Raw genomic sequence first — 16,956 nt, forward strand, 5'->3', positions numbered from 1 at the left:
GTATTAATTGTGCCAAAGGTTCAATAACTATGGCAAATAAAGCAGGTGACAATGGACATCCTTGCCTAGTAGACCTTGTTAAATCAAAAGATTCTGAAATCTGCCCATTGGTAGCAGCTCTAGCCTTCGGACTATAATATAAAGCCTTTATCAATCCAATAAACGAGGAGCCAAAACAAAATTTCTCAAGTACTTTAAATAAAAACTTCCATTCCACTCTATCAAAAGCCTTTTCTGCATCCAACGAAACCACTATTGGATAATTTATTTGAGATTTAGATTTGTTTATCAAAGTTTATGCAAAATATTATCAGACGCATATCTATTTTTTATAAATCCTGTTTGGTCTTTATGTATTATTTTAGGTAAATATTGAGCTAATCTATTAGCCATAACTTTAGCTACAATTTTATAATCCACATTTAACAACGATATTGGTCGATAAGAAGAAACCTGTAAAGGATCTTTATCTTTTTTTGGTATAACTGTAATTATAGCATTTGAACAAGATTCAGGTAATTGAAAAGTTTTATAAATTTGCTGTATTACATCCTTATAAATAGAAGATATATCAACATAAAAAGTTTTATAAAACTCTATAGAAAACCCATCTTCACCAGGTGCCTTTCTATTTGGCATATCTCTTATTGTCATTTCAATTTCATTTTCTGTAAAAGATTTATCCAACTCTTGTCTATCTTCTTGATTCAGTTGTGGCAATTTAATATTTTTCAAAAAAGAATCTATTGCATCTTCAGTTACATCTTTACATTCTGAAGTATATTATTTTTTTATATACTCCAGCCCGGGTAAGAAACCTGCATAGGAGAAGGCCACTCCGATATAAAACCTACGACCCAAGGACCTCGCTGCCACGTCCCAGCTTGCTTGGCCACGGCACACGAACCATGGGTGTAAAGGGTGGGGCCAGTACTGTGCGCACAAAGATCAGCGTGTACAGAGCCATTGTCATGCCCACACTCCTGTTCGGCTCTGAATCATGGGTCCTCTACCAGCATCACCTACAGCTCCTAGAACGCTTCCATCAGCGCTGTCTCCGCTCCATCCTCAACATTCATTGAAATGACTTCATCACCAACATCGAAGTACTCGAGCTGGCAGAATGCGCAAGCCTCGAATCCACGCTGCTGAAGACCCAACTGCGCTGGGTGGGTCACATCTCCAGAATGGAGGACCATCGCCTTCCCAAGATCGTGTAATATGGCGAGCTCTCCACTGGCCATCGAGACAGAGGTGGACCAATGAAGAGGTACAAGGACTGCTTAAAGAAATCTCTTGGTGCCTGCCACATTGACCACCGCCAGTGGGCTGATATCGCCTCAAACCGTGCATCTTGGTGCCCCACAGTTTGGCGGGCAGCAACCTCCTTTGAAGAAGACCGCAGAGCCCACCTCACTGACAAAAGGCAAAGGAGGAAAAACCCAACACCCAACCCCAACCAACCAATTTTCCCCTGCAACCGCTGTAACCGTGTCTGCCTGTCCTGCATCGGACTTGTCAGCCACAAACGAACCTGCAGCTGACGTGGACTTTTACCCCCTCCATAAATCTTTGTCTGCGAAGCCAAGCCAAAGAAGAAAGATATAATTTTTTATAAAAATTACAAAATTCCTCATTAATTTCTTTTTGTCTAAAAGTAATGCCCGATTTCTTTCTAATTGCTGGTATAATCCTAGATAATTGTTCTTTTTTCAACTGTCATGAAAGGACTTTATGAGCTTTCTCACCCCATTCATAAAACTTATGTTTAGTTCGAATCATTAAACATTCAAACCGATATGTTTGTAATTCATTATACTTAAATTTTAAATTAGTTAACTGATTCTTTTGCATTTCAGTAGGATTTTTTTGAAATTCTTTTTCAGTAACAGTTATCTTTTTCTCTAAATCTTCAATCTCTCTGATTCTCTCTTTCTTTACTTTAGAAGCATAACTAATAATTTGACCTTGTAAAAAAGCTTTCATTGCATCGCATAAAACAAAATGACTAGAAACAGAATTAATATTATTACTAATAAAAACCTCAATTTGTTTTTTCAAATAACTAATAAATTCTGGTTTTTGTAATAGCATAGTATTAAATCTCCATCTTGGGGTTCTCTGAACATCTTGCGAACTCTGATATTCTAATAATAGTAATGAATGATCTGAAACCAACCTTGCCTTATAATCCACAGATATAACCCTATCTTGCAAATGCGTTGAAATTAAAAAATAATCAATTCTTGAAAAATAATTATGGTGTGAAGAGTAAAAAGAAAAATCTTTCTCTGTAGGATTAAATCTTTGCCAAATATCAACTAAATTCAAATCTGTCATCATGTTAGTCACTTGCACTGTCATTTTAGATTTCTTAATTGCTCTTGGATACTTGTCCATTAAAGGCTCCAATACCACATTTAAATCTCCCCCAATCATCACATTAGAATTTGCTTGTCCAAGTGATAAAGACATATCCACAACAAAAGCTGTATCCTCAACATTTGGAGCATAAACATCAAGCAAAGTCCAAGCCTCGTTAAAGATTGTACAATTCAATTTTAATAATCTTCCACAATTTTTCTCTCTGCAGTGCTTTTTCTAATGCTATTATCAATGAACCACCCTTGACAGGCACGAGGGGGAGAATGGAATTGAATCTCTAACTTTGCAGTAAACTACCCATGCTACTGAATTTATGCACTCCACGATGAAATGCATCATGAGTGAAAGGAGGACTGTGAGGTTACTCTTTTCAGGTTGTCATAAACATCTGGCAGAACTTCATTGATGGAATGAATGCCATTAGCCCCAACTGGAGCTCTTGAAGCAACTCTGGATGAATGTGGCTATTGCCGCAGAAACTGCCACAACATAGCTAATAATGCATACCTTACACTTATTGGCATGGCCAATAGATATGTGGCAAAAGGCTTCCTAATCATCTGTTAGTTCTATGCAACCATAGTGCTTTGTTACGAGTTTGACCTAGCTAATGATATTTGATGTGGCTCCTTGGACACCTCTCCTCTGCGTGTCTTAACAGAACCACACTTGCTGAGCCAATCATGATTTGACAATCTGCCATGACATATCTCTTGGCTCTCCTCAACTAATGCTTTTGGTATTCTCTGGTTCATTGTTTCCTTAAGACATTCCTAAAATGTGGAATTTATTTGAACTGTTACACTGCCTTATAAAGTAAGACAGCATAAAACGAGAGAAAAAAATTGAAGTGTCAAGGTCTCCTCACTAACTTGCTAGACAACATTGCCTAGGTTCATCGAGAGTTGTGGGAGTAGTCTATCCTTGATGAGGTCTCCTCATTGAATTTATTTTTGCCAAACTGCAGGTGTTAGAAATGTAAAATTTTAAAAAATGATTGGAAATACATTACAGGTCAGGCCACATCTGTGGGAAGTGAGCAGAGTTAGTTTCAGGTTGAAGAAAGAATAGTTGGAGAAAAAACACTGACCCCAGGAATACTGCAATTACCATGGTGTGCCATTGTGAGAAAGATTTGTTTACTTCTACTTTATTTTTGCTGCTCGTGTGTTAAGGATGAAAGGTGAAAAATCTGAGGACCATTAGGAGAACTTCTTCACTCAGAGATTAGTGGGAGTGTGGAACAAGCTGCCAGCTGAAGTGGTGACTGTGGGCTCAGTTTTAACATTCAAGAAGAATTTGGGCAGGTACATAAATGGGAGGGGTATGGAGGGCTATGTACTGGGTGCAGGTCAGTGGGAGTTGGCACATAAATAGTTTGGCACCGACTAGAAGACCCGAATGGTCTGTTTCTGCACTGTAATGTTCTATGATTTTATGATAATCTTTCAACCTATACAAGAATATTTCCCCAATTCTAATCTTGTTCGATAATGGCCTGTGTGGGACATTTTGGAAGCTCTTGTGGAAATCAAAATGCACACATCCAATGTTTCCTCAGCTATGCTGCCAGATAAATCTTCAAAGATTGGTCGAAAACTATTTTCTTTAGTAAATTCCTGTGGAGTTTGTTCAACTACATTTTTAGCATCTTAATATCATGCCCTTTATTCAAACAGTCATCATTTTCCCACCTACTAATGTCAGACTAGCAGCCCGTTAGTTCCCTGTTTTTCTATCACTTATTTTGAAATGTGAAAACCATTCCAAAATCCATAGAATTTTGGAAAATGAACACCTGAACATTCCCTAACTGTTTCAAAAATCTGCAGAACATCAGATTCTTGGAATTAATCAATTTTATGTTTTGTCTTTCCTGGTCTTATCCTTTTTACATATCTTCTACTGTTTGCATTTGTTTCTTGCTCATTTACTCCATTTTGAAGCATATTATGAAACATTCCCTCTCCTTACACTGACAGCTTTATTTAATGACTTGATAAGCCTTTTCCATAGATTTAATGCTTTTTAATATCTCCGATTGGAGAACTTGCACTTTTTTGCTTCTCATACTGAAAGATCCTGCAAATTATAGAAATGAACCAGAATAAACAGGTTATTTTAAACCATCTTAACAACTTTAATGTTCCAGGGGTGGGCAAGATGAGCATTATCATGGTGAGTGCATGAGAATTCAATTACCTGGGGAATTGAAGCTCTTATGATTTTCCGCTGAAGTGCAAAAGGCAGGGAACTGGGATAACAGTGATATTGTGTGTGACTTGAATTTTATAAAAACTTTTTGCTTCTTGCATACTCAATCTCCACTAACATTCTGGAAGAAATTCATTACCTTGACAGCAAGGTGCAAAATGAGCAGAAAATACATATTTGCTTTGTGTTGTATAAATCTTCATTTCTTTTTTCTTGATCCAATATTTTGTGACTTTAGCTGTTCCAAATTAAAATTTATGCTGAATTACTTTATATTTTTGTTCTTGAGATATGGAAGGTTCCTGTAGGCAAAATATTTTAAAATTATAATTTCTGACTGTGTCAACTATGTTTTGTGGCACTAAAGTCGTACAGAATGGATAGCAGATTTGGATCCCTGAAAGACAAATTATTAATAACTCGAAAGTTGCCAAACTGATTGAATTCTAGACATTAGTTTGCTTTCTTTCAATTTAAACTTTGAGCTTTCTGCTCATCTGTATCACAAGCACCATGAATTATGCCAGGGGTTACAACAGTACAACCAGTCCTGTGTGTGGTTTTTAAGAAGGAACCAAAGTAAGGAGCAAAAGAAGGTGTTGAGGTAGGTAAAGAGGTGGGAGGCAGGAAGGGGCTGGTAGGTTTAAGATCTTGGAAGAGAATAAAGACAATATTCTTTCTTACAGCAAGGTAGATGTAAGTGTGGACAGAACATTATGTGGATTCTGGTGAGAACAAGAAAGAAAGTGGAGCTCCATTGTTGAAGATAGAAGCAGGAAAGTCTGCAGCTTAATGGATATTCCACCCACCCCCCCCCCCCCCCTCCCCAGGATGACATGCTTCAATGTGCATTCCAATTTCGAGTAGTGATGGAGTGCTTGGAATTTTTTTTTACAAAGCAATGTCCTGACTGAAAAATTTGATTTTAATCAAATGTGATTTAATAGTGAACTAAAGGTTTAGCTCTGAATAAATATGTCTACTCATTCATCATGAGGCAAGTATGTTGGCGTAGGAGGAAGCTTCCTCATCTCCACATGGATATTTTGAATATAGCAGCAGAAAACATATTACCCACAACCTCATTCCTCTCAATGTTAAGGCATAGGGAACCTTGGTTTTCGAGGGATATTGGGGATCTGGTCCAGAAGGAGAGAGGAAAAACCAGGAAAGCTAAAAGACTTAGGTGGACAATGTGAAGGACAATCCTAAGGGTTTAAGAGCCAAGGAAAGTAAGGGACAAAATTGTTCCCCTTAAAGATCCAAGTGGTTGGCTTTGTATTGGAGCCAAAAGAGGTGGGAGACATCTTCATTTTTTTTTCCATCAGTATTCACTCAGGAAATGGGCACAAAGTTGTGAGAAGGAAGGAAAACAAGTAGTGAGGTCATGGAATCAATGCAGATTAAAGAAGGGGAAGTGCTTGCTGTCATGAGGCAAATAACGGTGGATAAATCCCGAGGGCCTGACAAGATATGCCCTTGGTCCTAGAAGGAGGCTAGTGTAGAAATTGCAGGGGCACCAGCAGAAATATTTAAAATGTTGTTAGCCACGGGTGTGGTGCTGGAGGATTGGAGGGTAGCTCATGTTGTTCTGTTTTTTAGAAAAGGCTCCAAAAGTAATCCTGGAAATAATAGGCCAGTGAGCCTGACATCATTAGTAGATAAATTATTGGACAGTATTCTAAGTGATCAGATATACAATGATTTGGATAGCCAGAAATTGATTAGAGATAGTGAACATAGCTTTATGTATGGTTGATAGTGTTTAATCAATCTTAGATTTTTTTTGAGTATGTTACCAGGAAAGCTGATGAAGGAAAGGCTGTTAATGTTGTCTACATGGAGTTTATTATAGCATTTGACAAGATCCCACATGGGAGGTTAGTCAGATAGGTTCAGACGTTAGGATTACATGGTGAAGTAGTGAACTGGATTCGACAATGGCTGGATGGAAGAAGCCAGAGAGTAGTGGTGGATGTTTGCTTCTCAGACTGGATGCCTGTGACTAGTGGTGTGCCTCAGAGATTGATGCTGGGACCTTTGTTATTTGTCATCTCTATCTATGATCTGGATGACATTGTGGTAAATTCAATCAGCAAGTTTGCAGATGACACTAAAATTGGAGGTGTTGTGGACAGTGAAGGTTTTCAAAGCTTGTAGAGGGATCTGGACCAGCTGAAAAAAATGGGCTGAAAAATGGCAGATGGAATTTAATACAGGGTAGTGTGAGGTGTTGCATTTTAATAGGTCAAACCAAGAAAGGACATACACACACGGTAAATGGTAGGGCACCGAGGAGTGTGGTAGAACAGAGGGGGCTGGGAATACAGATACATAATTCCCTGAAAGTGGCGTCAGAGGTGGATAGGCATATTGGCCTTCATAAATCAAAGTATTAAGTATAGGAGCTGGGATGTTATGGTAACGTTGTATAAGACATTGATGAGGCCAAATTTGGAGTATTTTGTGCAGTTTTGTTCACCTAACTAAGGGAAAGATATCAATAAGATAGAAAGAGTGCAGAAAAGATTTACTAGGATGTTGCCCGGACTTCAGGAACAGAGTTACAGGGAAAGGTAATACAAGTTAGGATTTTATTTCCTGGAGCGTAGAAGAATGAGGGGAGATTTGATAGAAGTATTTAAAATTATGAGGGGATAGACAGAGTAAATGTAGATAGGCTTTTATCACTGAGGGTTGGCGAGATACAAACCAGAGGACATGAGTTAAGGATGAAAGGTGAAAAGTTTAGGGGATCATGAGGGAGAACTTCATGATGTGTAGAATAATTTGCCTGCTAAAATGATGAATGTGGGCTCAATTTTAACCTTTAAGAAGAATTTGGACAGATACATGAATGGGAGAGGTATGGAGGGCTATGGACTGGGTACAGGTCAGTGGGGCTAGGCAACAAAAAAAAAGGTTTGGCATGGACTAGAAGGGCCAAGGAGGGCCTGTTTCTATGCTGTAGTGTTCTATGGTTCTCAGTTGGATGAGTGTTAGACATAACTTTCTAATAATGACCACTCAATAAGAACAAAATAACAAGTTTTCTTTACTTGTACTCTAGGCATTCTGACACTAATCTTCATATGACTTTTGTCCTTCCTTGTCCTCAGCTGATATCAACCAATTCAGGAAGGATTGGATCTATTACTTAGTGCCTTATAAAGTGGTATGCTTGCCAAATTGGATATATTGTAATTTATCAAAAGCATCGGGGTCAAAATTACATTTCAGTTTGAAATTAACTGATGTCATTTGGTGTTTATATATTTGAGTAAAATTTGTGTTTGTAGCAATTTGAAGGGGTTTGTGCATTCCTGATAATGTGAATGCGGGGTTACAAAGAAAGCCTTCAATTGTAGATGTGAAAATACTTTTTTTGTTTTCTTTCAGAGAACAAGAAAATATAGGCACTCAAAAGACCAGTGCCACTTTTAATGGTATGGTAAATGCATTAACTGAAAAGACCATGTTGTGATTGGGGAAGAAATGGGATTGCTGAACAAATGCCTTTTGCACAGAATGGTGAAGGGGATATCTGGCACAAGGCTCCTTTTCTTACTAACCGGTGTTTTGCATGGAATTCCATTTTAAAAAAATCAATGGTTGAAACGTTTCTAGTTGTTTTAAAATATTTGAATTAAGTTTGTTTCCACTTTTTCAAGACAATTTATCAACTCATGAAGTGGCAACATTGGCACAGGTTTTGTACTATTTATTTTTTAAATCATAGGTATGGGTAAGAATGACAAGATTGTTTTTATTGCCTAGCCCTTGTCCTATCAAGGTAGTGGGCTTCTCTTTAAGCTGCTGCAGTCTTTGTGGTGAGGGTGCTCCAATGGTGATGTTCAGTGGCCAAATTCAATGTCTCTTTCAGGATGGTTCCTATCTCACTTAGAATTCCACCCCAAGTTCTATGCCCTCTCCGGGAATTGAGGAATTGTTGAAACAGATGTATTTAATTTAAATAAATAATCGTGCAACCAGTTGAAGGTTTCAGTTTTCTGTGGAACTGCAAAGCCACTTTGCTTCTTTCAATTTAAAAAAAAGGAAACTGAATATTTGAGTGTTAGGAAGAAACCAAGAATTGTTTAAGAAGGTTCTGAAAGTTGGTCCTAGGTGGCATACAGCAGATTGCATGACATTGTGAGGTTGAGAAGGTTCTGAAAGTTGGTCCAAGGTGACAAACAGCAGATTGCATGACATTGTAAGGTTGAGAAGGTTAAGAAGGTTCTGAAAGTTGGTCCTAGGTGGCATACAGCAGATTGCATGCCATTGTAAGGTTGATTTATGCAAGGACACAAACTCCTTTTCAGGTTCTTTTTCTATCTCCTGTGTTTTTAGTGTGAAAATTGCCTTTGACGACTGTCTTTGGCCTTGCAGTTGGATTAGTTGCTAAGAGATCTTCAGCAATGCTTTTCAGCACCTTTACAAATTTAACTCCCTCACAAGAAACTTCAATGATCTTTTGCTGGATAAGGACTTTATTGCACCCAAGTTTATCAATTTGGTAAACTGGGAGTTTGAATTTATATCACATTGTTCTCCATCAGCACAAACCCCATTTATACTTTGCCTATTGCATCACAATCAATTTAATTAGAAAAACTTAACTGAGTAATGGAAACAAGGGGTCATGGAATTCTTCTTTTGAGTTTTGGCATTCTTAATTTTTGACAACTTCACATTTTATACTTTCAACAGTATGAGAACTGATGAAATAGAACCCTACTGTCATTCAACAAGATTTTTACCTTGGGGTCACTTTCTTGCACTAACCTCATTACTCTTGCTTCCCCCTCTTAAATATACATGCATATAACGTATACAGTATGTGTGTGTTTTTATATATATATATAGTGAGTGTGTGTGTATCATTTATAAATCACATTAACATCAACACTGGGAGCGCTCCAACCAGATGACATTAACATCAATTTCTCCCGTTTCCATTTACCCATTCCCCCTCTTCTTCCCCTGACACGTTTTCCCCCAGCTCCGTTTCTCTCTCCCTCTTCCCTTTTCCCTCTATCCTCCTTTCATAGAGTCAAAATCAATTCTCACTCTCCTCTTATCATATCCAATTGACACCTTTGTTTCTCTGGATTTAACCCCCCGGCCAGTGTTCAGTATTTATTCTTGTGCCTTCCTGTTTTTATTCCTCGAAGAAGGGCTCAGGCCCGAAATATTGATAATATATCTTTACCACTGGTGGATGCTGCGAGACTGGCTAAGTTTCTCCAGCATTTCTCCATGTGCTTTACTACAATCACAGGATCTGCAGAATTTTGAATATTGGTGTAATCCAAGAATAATGTGACAATGAATTTCTGATGACTGACCAATGATGGGCATAGATTTTTTTTTTGCTTGCCCCCAAGTCCACCTTGACCTATTTATCTTGAAGAAAGGCATGAGCACAGAGCTCTTTAATCTCTGAATCACATGAAGATGATTAGCCTTAATTTCCCAGTGGTAGAGCTGAAGAACTACGACACCATGGCAAATTACTCTCTTAATTGTATTATGAATCACTATAATTTATACCATTATCATTATCCATCAGAAAACTGCTTTTTGTTCAAAGACAACTGAAGTAGATCAGGACTTGATGGGAATTTCGGGTTGTAAAATCTGACTGGAAAAGTGGAACTGAATTGTGGAAATTTTAAATCTCTGTTTCAAAGGAATCATTCCTATCCAGAGTACTGTGTGAGTTGCATGCCTCAGACCCTTGTTTCTGCTAAGTACATTGCCCAGCTGTCAGTGGATGCCTGAGAATGACTGTCCCTGGGTATATGGTATCTCTCTCTGGTAGAGCATTAAATATCTATGTTGATATGGTACTGTTGAGTAAAAACTGTTCAGTAAAACTTTAGTAATTCATGGTTCAGAATTTGACTCACTGGGTGACAATTCCTATGCTTCATTTGAAACACATCAGGTTCGCTGAAAATTTTATTGTGCTCTTGTTTCACCTGTGAAAAAGAAAAGAATTAGAAGTGTGTTGGAGTAATGGAAGGATGTTCAGTAATCTGAAAAAAATGCCACTCCAGCAAGAGGTCCTCAGAGTGCCCAATTAATGAAGATTTATTTTATATTGATTTGCAGCTTGAATGATTCCTGTAATGACATTGACACTTAAAAATAATGACATATATTTTGATGAAGTTACCCAAGAAATTTCTACTTTGTAAAATAATTGTTTCCAGATTTGAAGTGCAGTGAAGTGCTTATGGCAGCCACTGATTCGTGCCATCTGGAGATCTGCATTCTCAGTCTGCCGCAGCAAGCTTCTTGCTGTATGGATTACTACTTAATTTAACATGACCACAATCTTGCCTGGCTTGACATGCTGGAGGCTTTCAATTTAAAAAAAATGGAAAATTGGATGAATTTTGTATATAAAATATATATATATATATATATACACACACACATACACCTTTGGCTCTGTGTACGAATGCCTTTGGAAGACTACCAGTTCCATTATCATGTACTGAATATTTTACCATTTTTTTGTGCCAAATTTTCAAGCCATAGAAAGTTCAGAATTGAAACTTGGTGTGCATTAGAGATTGGTTCATCCTCCATAATTAATACTAATTCCAGATTTACATTTTGCAGAAGCACCCACTTGAAGCCCCCTCCTCTATCTGACATCTAAGCGATAAATGTTCCATACATAGTTCAAAATGGTTTCACTCTTTAAGTCCTGGTAACACCGTATCCAAGCAGCATCATTTAAAAATTATGGAATGTGAGTTTATTATGTGCTATTCTACTTACATGGGAAACAACCAACCAATGAGTTTGGCCCTTTCTTTCCTGGTCCATCTTGCTTTGGTAGAAACCATTTCAGCCAATGGAGATGGTAAGTGGGAATTAGGTGCTGACTTCATTGAGTACATAAAATCGTATTCGAAGACCTGCTGCCTGAATGCCATTGTGAAACTACCCGTTACCCTGCTACTCAGTTTTACCTGCACCGTTTTAGCAAACTACTTTATTCCCATGGTTGTGAGTTATGCCAATTGTGATATGATAAAAATGGAGTTTATCTGAAATGTATCTTCACTTAAAAGGAAAATCAACTACAATCTCCAAAATAAAGTTAGGTGTATTTTCAAAGCTAATCGAAGCCCTTTCCTGGTAGTAATGTAACCTCTCATTTTTTCCCCCCCCACTTATTTTGATTCCAATCTGCTTTGATTCTTTGCAATGTGCTCAATGTGTCCCCTACTGTGCAATGCAGTGGCAACTTGCACAACAGTTTAATTATAAAGTGCCAAGGACAAAATATCCTTGGAGGAATAATTATAGAGTTGTCATTCATCTCCTTTTCTGTGGTGGTTTGGTTTATTGCAGACTGCCTGTTGTTTCTTGAAGCAGCAATGCTGAGGTGCATCTTTGCTGTGTTTCTCCTCCCCCCTTACGGGGTGGCCCACGTTAACGGTACTAGATACTCCAAAAAATATGTACATGCAGCATTCAGTTGTTTTACTGATTATTTTCAGTTCATTTTCTTTTCCTGCTCTTGCAGGAAGGTGGGCAGTCTTGGATAGATCCTCATGGCACTTTTCTCCCTGTTGTATTGAGACCACACCACAGTTAAATAATGTGCCTTTGCACATGAAAATGTTCCATTTCTGCTATTTCTGAACTTGCTTTAGCTTAAAGATTGTCTTCCCTTGATGAGGTGTGCATGGAGAGAGGGTGTATATGGATGTGAGATTAAAAACTACACATTAGCAAAAGGGCCCAACTGAAACCAAAGTACTCGTTTGTGATGGTGGCCATTGGTCACACACACATTCTCTGTCCCTTGCTGCAGCAGCTGGGCTCTTTTACCCTTTGTAATACACATTGAGAGTGTAAATGCTTTTGAATAATCCTGACAATCAAACATTGGCATTCAATTGCACCTGTATATATAACAGTAGCATTCCATCTGAGTGGGTGCTCCAGCCTGCACATTTGCTCGTCAGCTGATGCTGCACTGGTATGCAATTGACCTTTGAACAGAGGAAAGCATCCTGTGTTGAAATAATGAGTCAGAATTGGCTGCATGTCCTCTGCAAAATGTTTGATGCTGAACAATCCACATACAAATGGCAGCCTCTTTCAAGATTTTCCATTACTATGTGGTTCTCATGCTACTTCTCACCTTACTCTTTGCTGCTGTCAGTTGCTTCTATCGTAATATTTAAGATCTGTTACTTATAGAAGCATAGATGTCTGAATTAATATTGCTTCATAATAGTGCACTGGTTGTATTTGCTTTCTTGCTTTGAACTGTTTTAAGTTTGAAGATTTGGAGAGCGGAAAACATTGACTCTGAAAACTGGGAATGATTTACTTGTGTTTTCTTCTCTTCCCATCCACCCCACCTCTGTTCATTATTCCAGGAGCTGCAGTCAACCTTACCCTAGTTACACCTGAAAAGGCCATCAAACTCGCTGCAAATGACTTCTTCCGTCACATGTTGTCTAAAGATGGGTGAGTGGAGGTTTCTTTTACCAAATTGAGCCAAATATGAAGGTATAAGGGAGGAAGAAGAAGAAATCTTTTGCTTACTTCAGCCAAGCACAGCATCCAAATTCTTTATTGACTTCTTCAGAAATCATGAATCAACATCATTATACCTTACAAATCAAGGCAATAAAAATGGGAATTGTAGAACCATTTCAACTGATATAAGTTAAAAACAATGTGTAAATGTTTTTTTTGTGTTGAAAGGGGACACTGTACTTGCATACTTTAATTGGTTTGAGCTAACAAAAATATAATGCTAATTCAACTGAAATACACAAATCGACTAGATGAAGGTTTTGTGTCGTAAAGCACCTTTATTGCATATCCTGCATGAAGCTATATTTGATTTATATTATCCCTTTCAGATTCAAAATTTAATCCTCTAAATACTGTGTTTAGAAGATCACATGCTTTAGTTTCTGCACATTTTAGTTTGTGTAAGCATTGTAGTATAATTCAAACGAAAAGAATAACAAACTAGACAAAAATTAAATTGCAACTTCCCAAAATATACAAAGATACTCATAGCATCTTGAAAAATATCAACTTGGAGCTAAAATTTGCATTTCTAGTCGTGACATGTTAGACCTGCAAAAATAAAAGCATTGTAGCAAAGTTTAAATGGTGAATGTTACTGTGTTTTTCCCAGCTGAGAAAATCTTTGCATTTAATTTTCGCAAAAGAATTGATTAATTTTACTGATCAAAAAGAGTGAATCATTTAAAGAATAATGATAAGCTGAGCATTTTACTGAGGGGGAAAAAAAACCAATTGCTTGCCAGATTAATTCGGTGATTATTCTCATTTTAACCCTCCAATCAGTCACTTGCAGCTCTGCCTGCCTCTGATCCCTACAGAGAAGCCAGCAGATGTTCCCATACATAATTACTGTGTATGAATGATGGGCATTTCCGATAGAAAAGAACCAAATGAATAAGGGATTAGAAATCCATGATAGCATCATAAATAATTATTTTCTCTCTCTCACTTTCTCTCGTGCACTCTTTCTTGCTCGCGCTCAATGATTAAATCTAGTAATCTTATTTTTTCTGCATTTAATGTAAAAAGGCTAAGAGGAAAATTAAACCAATGTGTTTGAATAGGGTGGTTGATTTATTTAAATGATCTGTATCTGGCAAGCCATTAGCACCACCATGTTTGGTGCACCAAATATCAATCAGAATATCTTGCGAAATACGAAAGTCTGCAGACGCTATGATTGTGATAAAAATGCAGAAATCTTTGGAGGAGTTCAGCAAATCTTGCAGCATCCATAGGAGGTAGAGATGTATAACCAATGTTTCGGGCTTGAGCTCTTTTTCAATGTATGAAAAGAAAACAGACAGCACCTGAATTAAAAGGCTGGGAGAGAATGAGGGGCAAGGAGGAATGGAACCCAGGCCAACAAACGAAAGGCAATAATTGGACATGGATAGATATAGTTCAGTGTGCCAGACCACAACAGTGCCACCCTCCTCCCTAGGATCGATAGTGAGTTTGTGATTGATGCAGATAGAGTGGAGGGCAGAACATTCCAAGGGGGTGAGATTAGAATAAATTATGGGAGTGGTGAAGTTGAGATGATTGATGTCTCAGTGGCAGTGGAAATAGCCCAGAACAGCAGAAAGTCAAAATGAGGAGGCCTGGAGGAGGAGGAGGAAGAAGAAGAAGGTTTAAGGTGGTAAATGAGGTCGGGTGGGGGGGGGGGGGAATCCTGGTTGTTGAAGAAGCCACAGAGATGGAGATGACAGAAGAAGAGATTGGTATCATGACATACATGGAATTCGTTGAGGTATGGACAAAAGGGGGTGAGTGTGAGGCCTCCATAGAAAAGTCGATATCCGAGAGAGGGATGGTAAAGACCATGCAGGGGCGGAGGGTTGGTGGGGGAGGGGAGGAAGATGGGGTGGATCAGAAGCTGGAGGATCAGAAGAATCTAAGGGAGGTAGGAGAGAGTTGGCAGTGGGGGGGATGATGGTGAGAGTTCATGTTAGAATATCTTTGTTTATTTTCATTATCCATTAACTCATTCCAGATTGTGTGTGTTTGTGTAGCTAAACATAAAGATCATTCTCATCTGTCAATGGCTATTCAAAAGAAAAGCTTGCTTACACATAAAATAAAAAGAGGGAAATCCACTTTTGATGTTGACTGGTTTCTTGCAGGAGAATGAATGTTACCTTGATGAATTTTCCAATGATGCAAACAGCTAAGCTGTGTCAGATTACAGATCTTATCGAAGAACAAGTGGAACATTTGATCCATGTAGTCTGTATGCCTCCCACTCTTTGTTCAGGTGACACATAGGCTTTTCACTCACAGCTGCAGGAATGCATAAATCCCCTTCTGGATTTGTATTTAAATTGATGTGTAAAAGGAAGAACTGAAACAGCAGCTTATGCCCCATGTGTTTCTTTGTTCCCTGTACAGTGGATTTGATTTTCTAATTAATCACTACATATTTTGTGAAACATTTAAACAGAAATATTAGATGGTGGCATGTATGAAAATCCCAAAGCCTTCCCTTTCTTTAAGTAATGTGAATGAAAAATTATGTGGTTTCCTTTCTCTCTGCACCCTTTTGCAAGTGGGACAGACACTCTCTCAACTTTCCTAAGGCACCCAGACAATACAGTTGGTGCCCCTCAAAGTAAGGGCACCTAAATAAGTGATAATATTACAAAATATGAACATTTTGTGTTCAGTCAGTAAACTATCTTTTTTCTGCGAGAAAGGTTTGATGTTCCTAGTGGCATTGCCATTTATTTAATACATTCCATTTCTGTACATTGCAGTGTTAGCCAGTTATTGTACTATATGGCATCATTACCATTATGTGGCCCCAGGGATGACATTCCCTTCAGTTGTTTGAGGGGCTTCCCTTCTGATCTTGTCCCTCAATGCCCAGGAATGAAAGGACCCTGGACTGTTTGGTCCATCCTCACAAATCCTTTGCATTGGTTGCATCAAGTTTCATTGAGTCCCTCAGCAGCCTGGAAAGTACCAATCATGGGCATTCCCTAACTGACGTCTCCCCTTTCATAAGCTATATTGTCATAGTGCGATATTGAACTCTTTTTCTGCCAACAATTTTGTGTAGAACGAGATGTTAATTCACTGGGATTAATTCCAGTTTATTAAGCAATGCAGATGAATATCCACGAGTAAGACACTTCCCTCCCAAAAATTAGTTGATAGTCTGTTATATCGGCAACATATGCATGCTAGGCATTATAAGTGACAGTGACCTATCTAGGTAAAGTGGTGCCCAAGGCAAGCACTGACATTGCGCACCACCCCCCCCCCCCACCATTTAAAAAAAACACAAAAAACTGCTACGCACAAACCATATTGCCTAACATATTATATGAGGAGCTGATTAGGTACTGTCAGCAGGGAGGGACAGCCGGGGGTGAGGCTTCTGTCAGGAGGCAGCTGGGGCGGGATGTTTTGGGGTGGCTGATGGGGCCATCAGTGCATGGCTTGGACTGGCAATGACACTCCCTCTGGCACCTCTCCGGACTCTGGCACTTCACCGGGCAACTTCGGCTTTTGGGGCTGCTTCTTGGTGCCAGTGGCTCAATGCAGGATCAATGGGGGGGAAAAGGCCATTACCCCTACTGATAATCCTCCTCGCAGCTGGAACCGTTCTGCTTTTCCCTGGCTGGCACTGACGGAGCGGTTCCAGCTGCACGAGGGATTATGGGTAAAGAAGATGGCCATTTTGCCCATTGTTCTCATATTGAGCTGCTGGCCAGGTGCAGTTTGTGTGCAGGAATGGCTCTGAAGAGCCCTGATGAGATGCCAACCTGGAGC

The 16,956-nt window shown here is 38.8% G+C and overlaps 2 protein-coding genes across 13 annotated transcripts in view; one reads left to right on the top strand and one right to left on the bottom strand.

The window, feature by feature from the left end:
- Window positions 1-16,956, bottom strand: part of LOC138742504 (large ribosomal subunit protein P2-like) — a 479,457-nt gene that overhangs the window by 212,910 nt on the left and 249,591 nt on the right. The gene's annotated exons all lie outside the window — the stretch shown is intronic.
- Window positions 1-16,956, top strand: part of slc25a22a (solute carrier family 25 member 22a) — a 148,292-nt gene that overhangs the window by 102,051 nt on the left and 29,285 nt on the right. For 11 of the 12 annotated variants that reach the window (XR_011344149.1, XM_069896771.1, XM_069896775.1 and 8 more), the window contains one exon: window positions 13,014-13,104. Coding sequence is in view for 11 of the 12 variants with exons in the window: in XM_069896771.1 (XP_069752872.1) it covers window positions 13,014-13,104 (91 nt within the window). In the remaining variant the exon portion in view is untranslated. Of the gene's footprint in view, window positions 1-7,998; window positions 8,046-13,013; window positions 13,105-16,956 lie in introns of those variants that run through there. The other variant, XM_069896809.1, reaches the window with a different exon arrangement.

This window comes from Narcine bancroftii, chromosome 1, assembly GCF_036971445.1.
Source record: "Narcine bancroftii isolate sNarBan1 chromosome 1, sNarBan1.hap1, whole genome shotgun sequence".
NCBI lineage: Eukaryota > Metazoa > Chordata > Chondrichthyes > Torpediniformes > Narcinidae > Narcine > Narcine bancroftii.